Source organism: Artemia sp. Qi Xiang Cuo, chromosome 3 (assembly GCF_049724085.1).
Source record: "Artemia sp. Qi Xiang Cuo chromosome 3, ASM4972408v1, whole genome shotgun sequence".
Classification (NCBI taxonomy): Eukaryota; Metazoa; Arthropoda; class Branchiopoda; order Anostraca; family Artemiidae; genus Artemia; species Artemia sp. Qi Xiang Cuo.
Genome location: NC_142796.1, coordinates 82,003,152 through 82,024,548, shown reverse-complemented (window position 1 = coordinate 82,024,548; position 21,397 = coordinate 82,003,152). Strand labels below are relative to the sequence as shown.

The 21,397-nt window shown below is 32.6% G+C and overlaps 1 protein-coding gene across 1 annotated transcript in view; it reads left to right on the top strand.

Moving 5' to 3' along the window:
- LOC148954627 (uncharacterized) overlaps positions 1 to 21,158 on the top strand; it is a 95,495-nt gene extending 74,337 nt beyond the window's left edge. The window contains exons 4-8 of the mRNA XM_089087176.1: positions 3,901 to 4,091; positions 6,881 to 6,991; positions 10,726 to 10,872; positions 13,838 to 14,080; positions 21,016 to 21,158. Of these exons, the coding sequence (XP_088943302.1) occupies positions 3,901 to 4,091; positions 6,881 to 6,991; positions 10,726 to 10,872; positions 13,838 to 14,080; positions 21,016 to 21,023 (700 nt within the window). The 3' untranslated portion in view covers positions 21,024 to 21,158. The remainder of the gene's footprint in view (positions 1 to 3,900; positions 4,092 to 6,880; positions 6,992 to 10,725; positions 10,873 to 13,837; positions 14,081 to 21,015) is intronic.
- The last annotated feature ends 239 nt before the right edge of the window (positions 21,159 to 21,397 follow it).

The following is a 21,397-nucleotide window of genomic DNA, read 5'->3' as shown; positions in this document are numbered from 1 at the left end:
AAAATAATTATGTATAATTTGAACTTAAATGATGAATAAAAGGAAGTTCAACCAGTGGCATAAATTCAAGGAAATGTAGGGGAGGGGAATTTATTTTTCAAAATATAGGGGAGAGGGTGATTTTGTTATTTCTTAAATGTAAATACGAAAAAAGGAAATTTTAATGGAAATACAAGAAAAAGTTTTTTTTTTATCTGGGGGTTGGAGGAGTAAATCTTACGGAGAAGGATAGGAAAATGACCTCTTTACATGACCCCCCCCTCATAATTGACGTCACTGAATTCAACTTCACTAAATTATGGACAGCAAAACCGAACCAAAGCGAAACTCAGTTCACGATAAATTCTGTGCAGGAGTTGCTGGGTATGCCTGCAAAAGATATGTACAGTTCTTTAGCTGTGAGACTTGCCCGAAATCCTTTGATTTTCACTGTTTCCTCCATAATTGTACATATTTTTTTTTATATACATTTAATGTTTATCAGTTTTTTAATTTACCTGCCCCCTCCTCACACTGACTAAATTCCAAAAGGCATGCTTAGTTCAGCTTCGAAAAATGAAGTTCAGGAAACTGAACCCACGGATGTTTAACCGATGTTTGGGCTTCCACAACCAAAAGAAAATACTGTAAGGCTGCCACTTTCATTTGCATTGACTTTACTTTGTAAAAAAGGAATTGGCACGGACCTCGTGATCAAGTTTTTCAGGTGATAAGTCTTCTGTCTCCTCATCCCAGAAAATAAAACTTAATTTTCTACGTTTTTGGAAAAAAAATATACAATTTTGCATTTGACTCCGGCTAATTTTTAATCATAGTTGTACATGGAGGATTTTCTCTTCTAACATTGTCCAAAATTTTCAAATTGGTCCCTACTGGAAAAATCATCTGAGACTGGAGCTGTTGAGCCACTGATTGAAACTAGTAGGTTGGAAACAAATACTAGGAAAAATAAATGGCTCTCACACCTTCTTACAGCGCAATGGTTGCAACCGGGCCTTATGATTGAAGGTATCCCGGTTCAATCCTGCATGTGGGAAGGAAGTCGAATTAAGCTACTGTCAAAATAATTTTTACGTCTGTTTGACTCGTGTTTTAATATCTGTTGCTGGAACAAGACATTTTTGCTATTTAATCAAATTAAGAAAATTTTTTCCACCACAATTATAGATTTTTTCTTTACATTTGTTTTTTTTATAGATTTTTTTTTAACAGATGTCACATTTATTTTTTTTTAATAGAATTATAGCTTTTTTCATCACAAGGTTAAGAGTCTATCAAGTCCTTTAAAACTTGAAACTCCGAAAAAATATAAAAACTAGATTTTCAAACATGGATTTCTTAAAGATTTACAAAAAAAGCTTTGATCCCTAAAAAAGCTGGGACCTGTTTATATGTGAAAAATATTTCTTCAATATAGAAATGTCGGTTTTTTACCAGTGGTTGTGGCAGACATCTTCATAAAAATTAAGCGAATAACAATAAATGTTAGGAATATGTTTAAAACCCAAATTTTTTTCCGAAGGTGAAATTAGTAGGTTGTCAATTTGTCGAATGACAAGCATTTTCTTTTTGCGGGGCAAAATAGCAAAAATTGACACTTCGCTGTAGCGTAATCTTTTTTTGCTTACCTAAAAAGGAAACTTATCTTAAAATTTTGGTTGAGCAAACATTCTCCTGATATTCTAGGACCTCTGGTTTGATATGATTCCCCGCGAAAAAAAAAATATTATATGAACAGACAAAACCCTGTTCGTGACGGTCTCTTTTGGGAAAACTTCGAAGTTTTTATTTTTATAAATAGGCAAACAATTTTAATTATAAGTAATTTAATTATTATAAATATATAAATAATTTAATTATAAGTATAATCATTAATAATTTTTCAACAAAAACTAATTGATTTTAAAATATTATACAATGATTATACAGTTGACTGTACAATGGTAATTGCTTATAATTGATTGAATACAACTTAATTTGCACATTAATATATTTTATGTATATACTAATAGACATATTGATATGTGCATTAGTTAATATAATATATTATTAATTATTATGATTTAATTATACAATGGTTAGTGCTAGGGTTGTATGCAAGCTTTTGACTAGTAAAAAAGGGTATAAAATGCTCATTGTAATGTTTTGGAATAAATGGTTTATTTTATCTTTGGTCCAAAATAAAACAAAAGTAAAATTAAGTTAAAAAAAGAATTTTGATGTGTATGTTTGGGCATTTTACTTATGATTTGCTGGATAACGCTAGACGGCGTTGGCTGTCTTAGTCTAAGGTGAATTTGAGCTTCCTCTTGTGTGTTTCCCATACTCTTTCGATCAAGCTAGAAAAGATTAGTCACTCTAAAAATTTCAAAAAATTATAATTTTTTTCCATTTTTTGCATTTCTGAATTTAGTTTTATGTGCCAAATAAACCGTGTATGCCCTTGAACTTCTCTAGCAAATGACTTATTAGTCTGTTTACTGGAGTAATGTATTTATTCTCAAGAAAGACATAGGCTATCGTTAGAAAAAATACTTTTTGTCTTTTTAAAGTAATTTTTTATTCTTGATCCTTGTAGAATATACTATTTTTTCGAAAAATAAGAGAAAATACGTAATAATTTCCTAGAAACTACAGTTGAACTGAATTCTCGGCTCTTGGAGGGAATGAACTTTTGTGGCCTGAACTTCTACTCACTTTGTTTATACATATAATAATTTACGTCTAAAAACTCCCTTTTTTACTATTAAACCCTCTTTTTTTACTATTTTTGTGTGGGGTTTAAAAATGCAAAAGAGTAAAAAAAAAAAAAAACACGACTATATTTCAGGCTAAAATGGAATTTCTGGGATAAGACACAGGTGCGTACAGAGAGAGAATGTCGCTTTAGACCCAACTCCCCAAAATCTTATAGATAAGGTCACTGGTATGTTTGGTATTTATTGCTTAATTTTTTTTTAATATTTTTCTTTTTTTATTGTGCTGAAGACGACTTGTTGCTCCTATGGATAATATTCATGCGTTATTGTTTTTTTTTTCACTAAACTTCTATAGACCAAATTCAATTTTCCTAGTTTGTTTTTTTTTGTTAATTTTTAAGTTTTATTTCGGTTTTTAATTTTTGCCAACCGGTTATACCTGGCCAACCGGACAACTTTGTACTCAACCCTTAAAACCTCACTAAGCTGCTACTCAGACTCACTCAGTCTTCTATGCATATAAAAAGAGGATACAAAGTCTCGGTGGGCAAGCTAAGAGCCAACAAACCTGTCACTTTTTTTCTTTTTTTTGGAGAAAAATTCATTTTAACCGAAGACCAATATTCACAAAATGTGAATGTTGGTCTTTGGTTTCATGTCTTTGGTTTTATTGTGGTCAGATCTATTTACTGAACATTTCATGTCAATTTCATGAAAAATAATTTAATTTCTTATATGCAAACTCTCAAAAATACTGATGACAAAATACCCCTCGGACTCTCGAGTTAAGTGAAAGAGTTGTCCATATCTTGTGGGAAATTTTAAGGATGGTAGCAACATCGGATGGTTTCGCCCCTAATTCTACTCTTTATTGACTATCCACTATGGTGAGCACTACCAACTTCATATAATTGATCATTATGACAAATAGGCTATATTTTTATCCTTTAATCAGGCAAATAACAGCATAAAAATATCAGATATATAAAAACAAATTTATGGCTGGGTTCATGGATCCTATAAAGGAATCGTAACCTGCCAACTGCCACAATAAAGAGCTTTCCAAATGAGGAAATATTTCCTGGCTATGGTTTGGTGATAAAAGTGTCTATCTCCTTAGTGGAGTCGGACTTTTGCTTATATCAGACTATTTTATTACTATATGTAATTTAATCTTAAGCTCTAGTCTAATTTTTTCCAGCACTCTCACGAAAACCGGCTACACATACGCTAAAAGTAGAAGTTACCGACAGCAAGTTACGCCAGATCGGATAATCCCACCACCAAATATGACCCGAGGTCGGGTGTCTGTTTCCCAGGATGACAGCTTAAATAGATCTGTAGACGGAAACCTGAGTCGGTCAAGTAGTGTGTTATCTAACTGCATTACGCGTAAGTTAAGCCATTTTTTGTTCTTACCTGTAGTTACATCTGTTGTACCCTCAAATGTAATATTACCTCAGTGGCGGCTCTGGCCTCTCTTGTGCCCGGTGCGAAATCTTAATTAGCGCCCCTTGCTATTTTCCTTTCCTACACCAAATTTAACTAGGCTAATATACCATCTATCACTTTTCCTATATTTCTACCTAGGTTCCTGTCTATTTGTTCCTGTAATTGCAAGTACAATTCATCGCCTGAATTTTAGTAGTACAGGAAGTTAGAATTTTGGGACATGAGTTTCTGAAACTCGTAATGAATCCAGTTCAAAAAGTGTGAATTGTCAAAATGTTAATACGATAGTTGCCTTTTTGCGATGTAACGTTCCAATCGCAACTAAAGACGGTTCAGAGGAGGTCTGGACAGAAATATTCGCTTTCTACTCTTCTTGTTTTGCTGGCTATGATTGTTTTCCTTTTATCTTTATTATGATTTTTCGTTTCGTCATGATTAGCCATTGTGGTCTAAGAAACTATCTATTTGTCGAAATAAGCATTAAATATGCCGCCTCGTCTAGTGTGCTGCCTAAATAAAGTCATATGCCTTCAATGTATTATTATTATTATTTTTCCAATGCCCACTTGTATGAAAGGAATGGTCATAGACACTTAGAAGGGGGCAATTTGATTGGGAGCTGGAGTTCTAACGCCTTTTTTAGAGCCGAAAATTTCGCCCGGTCATTCCGTATAGAAGGGTCATTGGATTTTGAGAGGAGGTTCATTTGATTTGAAATTGAACTTTTTATGCCCATCTTAAGGGCGTGATTGGAGCGTAATCTACTATCTACCTCTCTTGTGCGGCCTTTTTGGTTACCAGCATCCAAGTCGACATTGCTCCCACATCCCAGGGGCAGTGTGTCCTACGTTTCTATTCTTCCATGACGTCTGGAAAACCTTTATTTGAGGTTCTAAAGCAATGATTATCAACCATAGGGGATCCCCCCTTCCAATCCTTGTAGACTATACCTTTCCCAGCTGAGTCATCACCATAGTTTTAACATATTTAAGAATATGCTAATAGAAAAAATGTCATTCCCCGTTCCCCTCTCTAAGAAAAATTTTATTGTGCGCAACCCTGGCTGGCTCAATACCTCCACAAAATCCTACCTAACTTGTTTGTGATTTTGATTTTGTACGATGTATATTTGAAATTTTTGCTAACATGTTTTTTTAACTTTGTTTGCTGCAGGTTTCAGTAGTTTTGACCTAGTGTAGCTTTTTTCAGAAAAAAAGTAAAAAATAGAAAAAAAAAGATGTTCTCCTGCATCATTAAACCCGGAATAAAATCACAAAGCAGCATAACAACGAATAAAAGATGTTGGTGTTGCACAATATTTCTCCATTATTCATGTGAAAGCCGCTCAGTGTTATTACCAGACATTTGTCTGTGAATGGGAGTCTTTTGGGCGTTTGAACGTTGCTTTTTGCAATTTTTTTCCCCATTTTTTTTTTTGAGAAATTCAATTTCTTCAATCAATTTTTGATCAAAGTGTTTAATCAATTTTTTGTCCAGGTACATTTTAGCCTGGACATAAATGCATAAATATGATGTTGATTCATTTGTCTTGTTTTTTCACTAACTGATATTGACTAATTGACTTGATTAATTGACAATTAGTCAAATGAATCAAAGTCAAGTTAGTCAGCGTAAAGCCCGTAAAAATTTAAACAAAGGGCTGTTGGAATGAGATAAGTAAGTTATTATGAAGATCTTGAAGTAGTTTTCAGGATTTCTTAGGGTTTCCTTCAAATGGCCACATGGTCTTAAATATTACTATATGTTGTTTCCTTTGACATAATTAACTTACAATGACAGAAAATCTGACTGAAAGTTTAAAATAAACAGCAATTAAAATTTATCATATGGTCTTTCCAAACATACTGATTACAACTGTCACTATTAGACACTTCGCAAATTTGTCTTCACGCTCTTTCAAACTCTTTTAGCTAAAAAAAAAAAAAACCTGGACCTTGGCTATTCTATATTTTATACCTTCACTGCAACTCTGCTTAAGCTCTTCGGTTCTACCATAACCTCTACCTGGACTCTTCATCTCCAGACCTTTTAGCTCTAAATAAATTCTACTTGAGGGTTGAAAGATGACATTGTAGTGGAATAGCTGAGGTCAGTGGGGATAGTTCTCTGCCAGTATTATTACTTGTTTTCACATTATTTTTAAATTTTTATTTTATTTTATTTTTTTATTATTATTATTATTTTACTATATATTATTATTATTTATATTATTTAATTTATTATTATTTTCACTTTATTGTTTAGTCTGTCTTGTTCTATGTTGTTTCACATTTCTTTTTGCAAAAATATAAAGTAAGGCACGGCTACCAGGACATAAAAATATGATGTGGACTCCAAATGCTTATAGTCAACTAAATTATGTGAAATATATTTCAAATAAACACCCTGGAAATTTTTAATTTCCATAACTATTATATAACCACACATTGTCATCTAATTTTGGATGATGTTATGAGTGAACTATCTATTGGTATCTACCCCCCTCCCCTCCCCCCCCCCCAAAAAAAAATACTGCTAAAAATTTGGACTTTACTTATATATGTAGGCTACTTTGTATCCTGATAGTAAGCAGCACGTTGGTACCTGTAATAATTGTTGGTTTATTACTTATATTTTTCTTAGTGACTTTTTTAATTTAATAATCTTATCTTTTCGTTTTTTACAACAGTTTGGGTAAGATTTTTTACTTTTGTTTTTATTATTAACAGATTCTTATTACCTTCGTTCTGGTTCAGGAGCAGCAGGCAGTGTAGAAAATAATTATTCAGAAATGTCGTCTATCCACAGAAAATTTAAACAAGGGAGCCCATCGAACACAGGTATGAATAGCTATGTTCTTTTTATTCTTCTCATATTAATTTGTAGATTTAGTTTTGAGTTTAATTGAATTAATTGGGATCCTTTTACGCATAAGTATCAAGACGATCCTCAATTATTTTGGTAAATAGTGCAATAAGAAAGCTCAAATTAATAATAATTTTATTTAAACTTTGAAAAACACCTTGTATGTTATTATACAGAATTAATCACTATTTTGTACAGTTGTTATTAAAGGTGTATCCAGGTTTTTGGTCCCGGGGGGGATATTTTTTGGTTGGTGTTTTACAAAAAAAAAACTTTAAAAAACACATCAAATTTTGTTTATATGCCGGACAAATTTGTTATGAGTCGGACAAAAAAAATCAGGGTGTGGGTTTAAACACGGTACCCACCCCCCCCCTTCCTGGATATGACATTGGTAACATTATTTTCCGAGCGATTCCCAAACCTGTTTGGGTAAATAGCCTAGGTAGAAAGCTCGGAATGAATAATACTTTTATTTAATATACTTTTAAAATTTGAAAAACATCTTGTATATTATAAAGCATCACTAATTTTTGTTTTATATAATTATTATTAACAATTTGTCTGAACGATCCTTTCACCCACAAATGTTGAATTGATCTTCAAACTTGTTTGGATTAATAGCATCTAATTAGACAGGTTGAAATGAATAATAGTTTTGTTTGATTACTTTTAAATTTTGAGAAAAAGTTGTATATTGATATACAGCAATGAGTATTATTTTTATACAATTATTAATAATATTATTTTCTGACCGATCCTTTACCCATAAACTCAAAAAGATCCTTCAACTTTGTTTAGGTAAACTACCTGATTAAGATAAACTATCTTGAAATGAATAATGTTTTTATTTTGTTTACTTTTAAACTTAAAAAAAAGTTTTATAAAGTTATTTGAAATTTATATTTTCTGAGCGATCCTTTTTTTGGATGAGCGATCAAATATTCAATTGATCTACAAACTTATTTGGCTGAATAGCTTAATCAGAAAGCTCGAAATCGATAATAATTTATTAAATATGCTTTTAAACTTTTTAAAATATTTTGTGTAACAAGGAGCAGGGTGTCATAAGCAGTGTCAGTCATGGGCGCCCATAGGGTGAATTTTAGGGGGGGGGCTTACCTGGTCTAATCGGCACTTCGTTTTCAGTTTATAGGTATATCAAACTGACAATCCACAGTCATTTGTTTGTTTTTTTTTTTTTGTCAGTAAAGCCTAAGTTATGTTCTGATGTTGAGAAGGCATGGGGGTTGTCAGCCCTAGTGATATTAATTTTTGCTCGTTTTGAGTTTGAGTCGGCTGTTTATTATAATTTCTGTTCGTTTTGAGTTTCATTTAATTGTTGATAGTGATTTGTGGTAGTTTAACGTTTGGAAGATTATTTGACTTTATTTCTGCCCATTTTTGACTTAATAGACCTCTACTTTTCTTTGAAAACTTATTCTGTGGAAAAATTTATTTTTAATTAATACAAATATATAACACCGTCATTCAGCCAGGGGAGGGGGGGTCTGGAGCCCCCATTGCCCCCCCCCCTTATGGGCGCCCATAGTGTCAGTATCCGAAAAAAAATAAAGTGCTTGTGAAGAATTTTCATTAAGATTTAAAAAAGTTGTCAGACTTCACAAAGAGAATAAATTGTCAAAAATAATGACTTATTACTTTCAGGGATCATAGACACTAGTAGAAAAAATTGCTTTGCTTCTAACTCGCTACTGTTTAATATACCTATTGGATGCATTGTCAGTTGAATAAGAAGACACCACCCCTAAACTTTGGAACGAAATTTCACCTTGCTATCCAAACTAGGGCCATCTATTTAATAAGACAGCAGAGGGTTTTAGGGCATGACAATTTGACAGGATTTCCACAATTGCCTGTTTTCGGGCAAACCAAGGGCTCACAATAATTTATAGCAACTAATTAATTAATAATTAATTAAAAATAATTAATTGCAAATATATTGGTTTTAAATGTGACTTAGGACCGAAACTTGGAATAATTTGCTGGTATGAAATCTTCCAGGAAACGTATGTAGGCTGCTTGGCTGATTTACGAGGGATGTTTTATTTTACTGCGTTCTACTTAACTTGCGTTCTCTGTCTGTTGGTTGCCAAAATTTGAAATGTATATTTCGACCCCTTCCTCTCATCCGATTTGGCTCAAAATTTGTGTACAGCTTTGTTTTAACTAATAAATTAATTTTCTGATATATTTGAATCTTAAAAATACTTAATTATACTACAATTTAGCCATAATTTAATGAAAATAATCAACTCACGATTAAAGTATGGACAAGCATTCTAGCCTTTAAGCTATTTTTACGTAGGAGCAGAGACGGCAGAGGAAACAATTCAGTCAACTACGATGTATGATATTAAATAAAATGCCTGCCATGTTAGGAAATTTTTACAAGTTTGATTAAAAGAGTTCACAACATTCAAAATATTTAGAGAATTTCTAAGTGTATGTATCAAAAGTATTCTTTAGAACCGGAAAATTTATTTTCCCCTTTTTTAGTCCATTTGTAAAAGGTCTTTTTCAAAAGTTTTTTTTTTAGAAAGTATATCTTTCATTTTTGTGCAGTCATATCCAGGGTAAGAGATCTCATAGCCAACAATGCCTTTTTTTTAGATGCTTTTGTGTTTAAATTAAGTAAGAGATCACAATGAAAGCAGTAGCGTTGACTATGCAAAGCACAATTATATAGAACAGTAGATTGTAGAAATGTGGGAGGGCCCCATTCCAAAATTTTCTATGATTTATTCAGAAAATAACTGGTGAAAAATCTGAAAAGACTGGAAATGTAAATTTCATGGATTTTCTCCTTTATACGTATGCCACTATAATACCACTATATCGTACCACTGTACAATATCACGTATACCACTATAATACCACTATATCGTACCACTGTACAATATCACGTATAATACGTATATCACTATATAAATTTAACGTATCTTTTCCTTTATACATATACCATTATTATACCACTATATCGTACCACTATATAATACCACATATTATACGCATACCGCTATATAAGTTTCACGTACCTTTTTCTTTATACGTATACCATTATTATACCACTATATCCTACCACTATATAATATCACGTATATGCGTATATGAGTATATAAATTTCATGTATTTATTCTTTTATACGTATACCACTATTATACCACTATATCGTACGTTCATATCGTACCACTATGTAATACCTCATATTATACATATACCACTATTTAGTAGTTTGCACGTAAAATAATAAATTGTATTTGTGTAATTATACAACTCTTGCAAAGTTAAAACGAATAATTCTGGAGAGGGTAGTGGGTGTAAAAAGGGCCTTAAAATAATACTCCCGGTCGGATTCTTCGTTTTACACTCAATCTTCGACTTAGTTGGGGGGAGGGGACTCTTTACTACCTTACTGTAATGCCAGCATATGAATTGAACCAGTGTCTAATTAAAAAAATCTTTTTAGAAAATGTCATTTAATTGAAACTAAAAAATTAAACGATTAAATTATTTTTAAATGAAAAATTAAATTTAATAAAAATCGAAAAAAATGATTAAAATGATATGATATGATATGACGACTAGTTTGGTGCCCATTTTAGACTAAATTGCCGTAAAGATTACTGCCGTTTAAAGAATTTTCTGTTCATAGATTTTTGATACTTCATTTTGCTTTTTTTTCTAGCTTTTCATATACCAAGAGGACCTGATTTTGAATCAGACTCAAGCCCCGAATACATTCCTAGAAGAAGAAGTGTAACCCCAGTTGTTTCAATCACTGAAAATGTGCAGCTGAATGGAATTACGGCATTTCAAGCCTCTTCGAGATTAAGTAATTCTTTCTAATCGTTTCCTAGATTTCTTTTCAGTTAGTTAGCACATTCTTTTACTTGCAACTGGACCGCCTCACCTGCCTCATCGGAAACATAGATGTTACATGGGAACTTTTTTAAACCCTAAGCGCCCTAGACTCACAGCCTCTTTATTTTCATTTTTTGCTCTATGTATATTCCCTCCCCCCTCCCTAAAGCAATATTTTACCTAGGGCTATAATAAGCTAGGCGGGCATTGCATTCCCTGCCTATTTTTTTAAACCCCCGTTGTTGGTATTTACATAAAAAAAAAACTTTTTTTATCCTCATAAAACGAATCCTTAGTATTCCTATATTTTTGTGAATCGGTACCCGCTGCTAGGACTGGAAATTGCGCGTTTTTTATAACTAGTAGGCAAAAATATAATGAAAAATCCATTAAATAGCAGATTTTGGTATATATGCTAGATTAGGCCTATATATGGCCCTATTTAGGGTGGAGGGCTGAAATATGGTAGTAACCGAAATAGTTATATTTCGTAGTGATAGTTATAACTAGAATGAGCATTGAATGTTAAATCTAATGGGATATTTTTCGGTCTGCCATTTGGTGTTTCTTCTGTCAGGTAGACAGGTACTTCTTTCAGAACCCAATGGTAAAAGAGACGACCCGATTTGTCATTATACCCCCGGTTTCGGGTCATCAAAACTAAAATTAATGTTTTCTAACAACCCAAAAAACCGATTCAAGTTTGGCAACCATGAGCAGAACTAGCAGATTGTATAGATTATTTAGATTTTTTCAGTGGCGGTTCTGGTCTTTCTTGCGTCAGGGGAAAAAATCTTGACTAGCCCCCCCCCCCTGCCTGCCAAAAGTTTCACGGCCAAATTTTAACAAAATTTTCATTTATTTACAAAATTTTTCATTTATTTAAATCTGGCTTTTCTTTCTTTGTACGGGAAAAAATATGATGGAAATAATAATTTTGGATTCAATTTGCTTATACTTACTACTAACTGCACCATCTACTTTATTTTAATAAAAATAAAATTTAAAAAATAACAAAATGACTATAACTGTTAGATTACTTATTCGAAATTTAGCATCCCTAGAATGTCTGCGCCCGGGGCAAGTGCTCCTTCTATCCCCCACCCTAAACCGCCTCTAGGTTTTTTTTAAATACTTGTAGTAGAATTTTTTACATTACGGCGAATAATGAGAATATAATTTTTCTTTAGGAAACGTGAGTTTCTTATAGGCTACATACGACATCCGCCGTTGGTCACCTGAGTAGTATATAATGTTGCATTATAATATTAGTAGCATAATTAGACTAGATTAGTTCAACAGGAGTTGTTTTTCAAGATGTTATATTCGTCATAATTACCTAGTTCTATGTATTTATAATCAATAAAAAATTGTTGAAAACATAAGAATATGGCAAATTTCAGAAAATTTCAGGCTAGATCCAAATAAAATCAGACACTAAAGGCCAGATGTTAATGAGTTCAACTTGAGCCTTTGTCAGTGTTCATGTCAATGCCGTAGCCAGTATTTTTGCTCGTTTTTTTTTGTTATTTTTTCGGGGACGTTTTTTACGAGTCGGATAAAAATTTGGGAGGGGGGTTTCACACCCCCTGACTTCCCCTGAGATAGGAACTGAGTTCATGTTCTGAATTCTGATGGGAGACTTTGCAGAGTCAGTGGCCTTTTTTTAATAGCAGTCAAAAACCCTCGTTAAAGTGGCCTCTTACATCCAATTGTGTCATTTCGCGAAAATGTAGCATTGTGAATTTATCATTTTTTCCAATGAAAATAAAAGGGATATTTTTCAATGAAAATATACCCTCCCCCCTAAAAAAAGTATTTTGAAAAGTATAGGGGCCCTAATGCACCCCCCCCCTCCCCCAATTGACTCCACTGCTCACATCAGTTTTGAATACTCCTTGCTTTACACATTTACGAATTGTTTAGATCAGTCGGTTAAATCTTTTTTTTTTTTTTCATCAGACTTCTTTCTTTCATTGTCGGCTTATAGTTCTTCATTTTCTGTCTTCATTTCTTCATATCTTCATATCTTCTGTCTTCATTTTCTTCTTCTTTTGTTTTAATTTAATTTTGTATTAATGGATTGGCTTGTTGTCTAAGCATATATACAAACATATACGTATATGAAAATAAATTGTAGGTTAAGCAGAAGCAAAAACAAAAAATAAGTTTTTTTTCACCCCACCAGCTGTCACTTTTTACTTTTTCTGATACGCTTTATATGTCTTGTAATTATGAAAATAAAAATTTTCTGAAATACTTTTTCACACAGGCACTTTGTTCTTGTTCCAAGTTTTGTTTGATGGGTTTTTAGTTTGCTTTTTTTTTTCAAGAAAGATCAAAGAAATTTTGATTTTGGAATTTTCAAACTTTAATACAAATAATAAATAAATAATAACAAATGATAAAATGGAAAATGGTAAAATGGCATATGATAAAATAATATAACGTAAAATAAAGCATTGTAATTTTGCTCGTGCTAACACACCCTAGGTTCCGCTTAAAAGATCCGGTTTAAAAGATCGCTTCTTAAAAAAGATCGAAGAAACTGTAATTTTTAAATTGTAATGTAGCCTATATGATAAAAAAAAACAAAGATAAATAATAAATGATATAATGGTAGAATGGTAAATGAAAAATAATGTAGTGTAAAATAATGTATTGTAATTTTGCTTGTGTCAACACACCCTACGTTTCTTTTAAATAAAAGGAAGAGGGGGGGGGATAAGATATTAAAGTAATGGTTAAAAATGAAATTAAGCAGTTACAGAATTTAAATATTTCCTGCTGATACTATTCCAATTATTTTGAAATAATTCCAAGGTTGTTCATCAAACACAGCAAACAACAACCTATGGAGAGACAGAAACATCTGTTTATTTTGAAATAGTTACTTTGGAACTTTGCGCGATAATTTATTCTTTGATGATTTACAGCGCCTGTTGAAGAAGTAGAGGAAGAGGTCACAGTCATTCGCAAAATAATCACCATCATTAGAATATATAATGAGAGAATAGTTCGATATGTTACCAACACAGTGAGTCCTCCGGTGCCTCAACCACCAGATGTCGCTGCTTCATCCCTCTTGTCAGAAAGACGTGTAACTGGACAGCGTAAATGTTCTTGGTTATGGTGGTTTTTGCTGCCACTAATGTTTGGTGCCATGTGTATACCTGCTAGTAAGTTTTTACAATTTTTTAATCTATTATTAACCTATTTCTTATATTTCTATTATATTATTGATCTATCAATAAAAAATCTGTTAAATCAGTTAAAAAAGTTTTTTTTAATGGGTTATTAATCTGTTACTAATTTAATTTATCGCTAATCTTTGATGCCACTGATCTTTTTTATTATTACCGTTGATCTTTGGTGCCATGTGTACACCTGCTAGTAAGTTTTTCTGCATTTTTTAATCTATAACTAAACTGTTCTAGATACAACTAGAATTATTTGTACTCGTCAGTGTTATCTGCAAGTCAATTAAACAAAATATTTAGCCAATTAAATTGAATATTTGCCAATTTTAAAATCAAATATTTAGTTTATAATTCCAAGATATTACTTATCGGGGCTATTCCTTGATACATATTCTTAAGGAGGATTAGTTGTTTGTGCTAGATTACAAGTCTGGGCAGTGGCGTCAATTCACGAAATTTTCGAGGGTAAATGGAAAGAATGTATTTGTCGAAACATGGGGGGGGGGAAGGTAAATCTTTCACCTTTTTAATATTTCCTGGAAAATATCCAAAAAAGTCATTTTCAATGATAACACCACCCAAAAGAGGTATTTTTAAAAATCAATCGGATGGGGAGGTGGGGGGGGTCACAATTCATTGCCTGACATGTTGTATATCAAACAAATTTTGCAAATTATATAATTTAACAAACCAAAATAGGATAAATTAACGCACCCAAAAAATTACAAATCAAAATGTGGAAAATTGGTTGGCTTAATATGTTAAATTATATGTTGTCTTGATATGTTATATTTAATATGTTGTATTGAATTAGCAAACGTTGCTAACTACTACTAAGCTCCTAACAAAACTACTAAGCTCCAAGCTCAATTGAAAGATTTCTATTCTTATATTGATACTCACCTACAAGCCTCTTCAAAGGATCAAATAGAACTGAAAGAGGAAGTCACTGGGAAGCTTAAGGTTTGTATAACATTGGCTGAAATATACAGGAATTTACTGTGAAGTTTAAATACGGCTAATTTATTATTTTTGTTTTGCTAGATTTACTACTACTACTACTACCACTACTAAAAAGGCACCGCCAGATCAAGACGCCTGAGACAAATACAGCTACACACGCTCCTCTATTCAAACATATTCAAAGCTTCAGCCTTCAACCCCTCCCATCAAGTTCCAATTTGATTTTAATCGATCCCTATGACCTCTTCTTACCCCGTTGGGGACGACCTGCTTTTCTTTTAGCCCCAGGTGGATGGCCAAAATAACAATCTTTTTGTTAAGTTTGAGCCTTTCTGAGCAGTTTATAGAAACGAATTATAAGTAAGGAGTGACTCTTCCCTATACTTACCGAAGTTCCTATATAATGCAAATTTGTTAACAATAGCAATGTTCTATTTAGATGCTTGAAACTGACTTTGACTTGAAACTGAAAATCAAAATACATTATTTTTTTTGTTTCTATACCGTTAAAAATATTCCAGGGACCTGTTATTTAGGAGTCATTCCAATGTAGGCCAATCTAGTTCCCGCGTCTCCTGTTTTATTCAAGACATAAGGGAATTGAAAGAAAGTTTGTTAAATGGAACTTAATGAAAATTAATTATACCGTATATGAAGGGGCCTGTCCCCTGCTCAACGCCCTTTTGAGGAGTTGTTTTTAAAGTATTAGGAAAGAAAGTCAAACTTTAACGTGTAGAGCGAGGGGCTGGGAAGGGGGCAGCCCTTCTCGTCACCTGCGCAGTAATTTTTGTTCGTTGGAGGCTTTAATGTCACTCCTTACTTTCAGTCGAAAAATGTTTTTTTAATAACTTGTAGGATTCTTTTTCAGTAAAGTTGTCTGCATGTAAACTCATTAAAAAAATTTATTCTTTTTTTGTCTTTTTTTTCTGCCTAATAACGTTATGCAGCTCTTTACTTTCTTTTGATTTTTTTTTTCTATTATAAATTTTCATTGTAAAAGAACCAATAAGGTTGTACAAAGGCAGAGTTATTTGTCGCTTCCATCAATAATTTCTTTCTCCAGAAATAAGGAATGACATGATTTGCTTACGAAAATAAATCACAAAAATTAACCAGTGGAAATAAAGCCCATATGTATCATTAACTCGAGAGAAAGTAGCCTCTCTTTTTTTCTCTGGTTCAACCCAAAATAGTTTTGTGCACTCTTTTACTAGGGGTATTCCACAATTTTGTTAGTAACTCTCTTACAAATTGGCTGAAGGAAAGCTATGCTTACCCCTATTGTGGCTTAATGTAGCATTGACCCTTATCATCCTTTCGGTGACGTTTTTTTTTGATTGCGTCAAAGATAACTAGATTTCAGAGGTTAAGGTTTAGGATGTCCACTTATAATCAATTTTGAGACTAATTACATTGCTTGCAAAGATCAATCATTGTTACAGCTAATTTGAACTCTGAGAGCCTCCTCATAGGCATATAGCAACCATTAATAGCCCTTGCCTGCATGTCTTACATCATATCCCTAGATAATGATTGCTTCTGTAGGGGACATCCTGGAAGGCACTTGGTGGCTTCTCTATAGATAATACCAGAAACTAGGTGAGTGATTAAGCAGTATTCACATGTCGTAGCTAGTTGAATTACGGTACATGTCTTGACATATAACTATATTATATATTTAAAAATTATATATAATTAATATGATTACATTAATATGACAATATTAATATAATAAACATAATGATTAATATTATATTTTGTATTTATTTGTTAGAATATTTATTAAACTTATTTACGATCCTGCTTTCGCAACTAGAATTAATAGTTAGAGGGGGTGTACGCGAATTGAACCTTTCCTTGATTTAGTCTTTGTTCCAGTTAGCTCTGGCTATAAGAACCGATTATTTTTTGTCTATATAGCGTCTTATAGTTTAGCTCTTGATTTTCTGAATGGCCTGATACTTCTTTTTTCGAAAAAAAGAGCCATTGTCAATTGAAACTTACCGAACCCAACACAAACCAATATATTGTTATACGCTTTTAAAATATCGTTATTATATCTAATATCTTATTATATAGTGATATTTTGTCAGCTTGATTTTTGCTGACAAAACTGTGGACCCTATAAAGGGCGAACCACTATTTTTATCTGGAGCTCAGCACGATGTCCTGACCTTATAATAGTGCGCAAGATGCCAAAAATACCATTGTCAATTGAAACTTACCAAACCCAACACAAACCAATATATTGTTATACGCTTTTAAAATATCGTTATTATATCTAATATCTTATTATATCTATTATATATAAATATCTAAATAACAATATTTTTTATTGCTATATTTTTTGCTTTTTATTGTTTATCGTTAAATTGAATATTGTTATATGCTGTAAAAATACAGTAGATCTGAATCGTCTGATAACTTCTTTCTTAAAAAAAAGAAAAAAGTTGAACATGTTGAGCCATTGCTAATTAAAACTTAGGGAGCTCAACACAAACCAGTATATTGATATTCGCTTTTAAAATATTGGCAGTATGCCTTAAATAACAATATTTTTTATTTCTATTTTTTTTACGTTCTATTGTTTATTGTTAGATTGAATATTGTTATCAAACAGTTCGTGGTAACGAACTGTAAGTAAGGAGCGACCCGGCTCAATGGTAACCGAAACTCTAGAAAACGGTATTTTGATACAAATAGATACATCAAAAGAATCATATTTTAATGCTGATTTCAAATATATAACGTTCATCAAGTTTAATACTACCCATCAAAAGTTACTTGCCTGAGAAAATTTGGCTGATTTTCGGAAAAAGGGGGAAACACCCCCTAAAAGTTATAGAACCTGAATGAAAATCACACCATCATATTCAGCGTATCAGAGAACCCTACCGTAGAGGTTTCAAGCTCCTATCTACAAAAATGTGGAATTTTCCATTTTTTGCCAGAAGAAAGATCACGGATGCGTGGTTATTTGTTTTTTTGTTTTTTTTTTTTCTTTTTCCCAGGGGTGATAGTATCGAACCAGTGGTCCTAGAATATAGTGGGAGGGATCATTGGAACGGAAATTAAAAGTTCTAGTGCCGTTTTTAAGTTACCAAAAAATGGAGGGCAACTTGGCCCCCTCCCACGCTCATTTTTTTTCCCAAAGTCACCCGATCAAAATTTTGAGATAGCCATTTGTTCAGCATGGTCGAAAATATTCTAACTATGTCTTTTAGGATGACTTAATCCCTCAAAGCCCCCAGGGGGAGGGCTGAAAGTTATGAACTTTACCCAATGTTAACATATAGTATTGGTTATTGGGAAGTATAAAGACGTTTTCAGGGGAGATTTTTTCTGGGGGGGGGGTCGGGGGTTATGTGGGAGGATCTTTCCATGAAGGAAGTTTTCATGGGGGAAGGGACATTGCTATGAAGAGGACGCCGGACTTCCCAGCATTATTTAAAAAAAATAATAAGAAATTAAATATAAAAAACAAGTTTTTAAACTGCAACAGCAGCAACATCAAAACTTTAAACGAACAGAAAATATTACATATATGATTGGGTTCAGCCCCTAGTCAATGCCTCGCTCTTTAAGCGAAAGATTTTTTAGTACTTTCATAATAGCTATTTATTCTAATTAACGGCCTTTGTGATTAAGCTGTCATTTTTAAAGAATTGGAACAAAATTCGAACTTTAGCTTAAAGAGCAAGGTATTGACTAGGGGGCGAACCCCCTAATATAAGTATTAAAAATATATGAATATAGAAGTTCGTTACGTAAGTTAATTCATAGGTTACAAATATTTATTACTAATAAAAACGTTCGTAAATAAAATTAAACAAGTTTCGAGAAAGCCATTTAACCAAATAAAAGTAAATTAATATGAAAATTTTGTTTTAATTATTCATGTACGGTGAGCCAAGATCAAAACCTGCATTTATGCAAAACGTTCAGGAATTAAATAAAAAAAAAACAAGTTTTTTTTAAATGAAAGTAAGGAGGGACATTAAAACTTAAAACGAACAGAATTTATTCCGTATATGAAAGGGGCTGTCCCTCCTCAACGCCTTGCTCTTTACGCTAAAGTTTGACTCTGTCTCACAACTTTATTTTATAAAACAATAAAAAACTTTAGCGTAAAGAGCAAGGCGTTGAGGAGGGGACAGCCCCTTTCATATACGGAATAATTTCGTTCGTTTTAAGTTTCAATGTCGCTGCTTACTTTCAGTCAAAAAAACTTGTTTTTTTTTATTTAATATGCTTTATAAATATGGTAGATCTAATCTGAGTCTAACTTGAAGCGAGTCTTTTATGGGATTGGACGAAAACTCAGAATCCAGGTATTGTAATATTACTTTTTTTTGGGGGGGGGCGGGTTTTTTCCAGAGCTCACAACTTTATTCTGAGACCAACATCCAGTTCCTTGGCTTATAATCAGACTTGAATCTTTCCGTTTTGCAAGTTTTTTTTTGACTGGCTTGTGCTAATAGCAGGCAGAAGTTTTCCCTTATATTTTTTTTTATCAGGTCTCAGCTTTTAGAAGCTGAAAGCGTTCTAGGATTCTCTTTTCACGTCTCAGAACTCTAAAGTGTGGTCTCTGCCTCATCCTTGGACGATTTTTGAAGCATTTCATAACCATTCTCTGACTCTATGTTCAGGACAAAAAATATCAAAAGAGTCTTGACCCATGCAGTATTTTGGCCGGTCTTAAGCAGAACGCGTGCCCTTCGGCTACCCATATTTAAGAGCCTTAATTTTGAAAAAAATTCATGTGAATGATGTCAGATGCAAATGCATTTAAAGAACAAAAAACATGATAGTATTACAGTGACGTTATATATTGTATAAAAGGTGTTGTATTCACACAATATTTTTCGTTAGTATTAAATATGCATAGAGGTCGACCAAAAATTTTTACCATGTTAATGACCTTTTGAATAACAAAATTTAGGTATCTCGAGGGGGGCATCACGATTTTAGAAATGCCTAGGTGGAGAATAGCCCAAAATCGGTTGCGAACTACTGGTGTAGACCTTATAATCAGTTACGCGGGTAGATTAGGCCCTGTGTACGGGCGATAATTTATAAATAAAAGCGGGTTTAAATATCGAGAATGAGTTTCCCAAGGTTGGCACAATTCTTGGTGTAGGATCAATTTTCTTTTCTCATGGCAACTTTTTTGCAACTTTTAGCAATTTCAGATGCTTTGTCTAGGAATTGATTGAGTTGAAAATATTGAACTTGTGTGGGGTAACTATGGAATTTTTTCGGCAACTTGTCTTTTCAGACATTTTTAACGGATCAAAGTTGAATGTATATATTTATCCTGCATTGTTTTCTTTTTGGCTCCCTTTTTGTTATTCCACGGTGTGTTTTACTTTTTTTTTGTACCTCTTATCAGTAGCGTCAATTAGGGGGGCAGTGTTGTCCTGTGTCCTCTTGTAGATTATTGGCCCCCTAAGTTTTGAAAATCCCTTTCTGGATTGGGGTTCTTTTTTATTGAAAATGCCTCTTTTGAGGATGTTTTCGTTGAAAAAATGAAAAAACATGCCTATTGTACCCCCCTCCCTGCTATGAATTTCCGTGAATTGACGCCACTGTCTCTTGTGGAAATTAAGAAAAAAATCCTGGGTTTTTAATATTGTTTTATTTGCATCAAATTTTTAATTTCAATTTTTTTTAAGGGATTCAGAGCATGTTCTCTAGTCTTAATCTAAATCTCAAACAATTTAAAACATCTGACAAAAAAAAAGAAATCCTTTGTTTTTAGTACTCGTTCACTTTTTTTTTGTTTTTTTGCGTCAAGGTTTTAATTTTTAAAACCTGTTTTTTAGAGATTAAGAACATGTCTTTGGTCATAAACTAGAAATCAAACAACAGAAACTATCTAAAAAAATCATGGGTTTTAATGCTGTTTCATTTTTTTTTTCATCACACTTTTAGTTATAAATTTTTTTTAGGAGATTGAGAGTATGTTCTCTAGTCTTAACCTAGATCTCAAGCAACACAAAACATCTTTGGAAGATTTGAGTAGAAAAGAGAATGATGAGGATACAGCGATTGCAAGTATTCAGAAACAAATAGAAGATATTTATTCACAGATATCCACAGGGAATATGGACTTGCACCAGTCAGTTAATCATCTGAAGGTACTTTTGGAGATATTTTTAGAAAGGGTCCCTACCTATTCTAAGAATTTCTACTTTTGTTCTGTAAAAAGATTAAGTAAAACTAAAATTAATCAGTTCTATGTAAAAATAATTATGTTTATGTAAAAATAAAACAAATCTGTGCTTTAATTTGAAAATTTATAAAAACAACTTTTAATGGCTTTACCAGCTA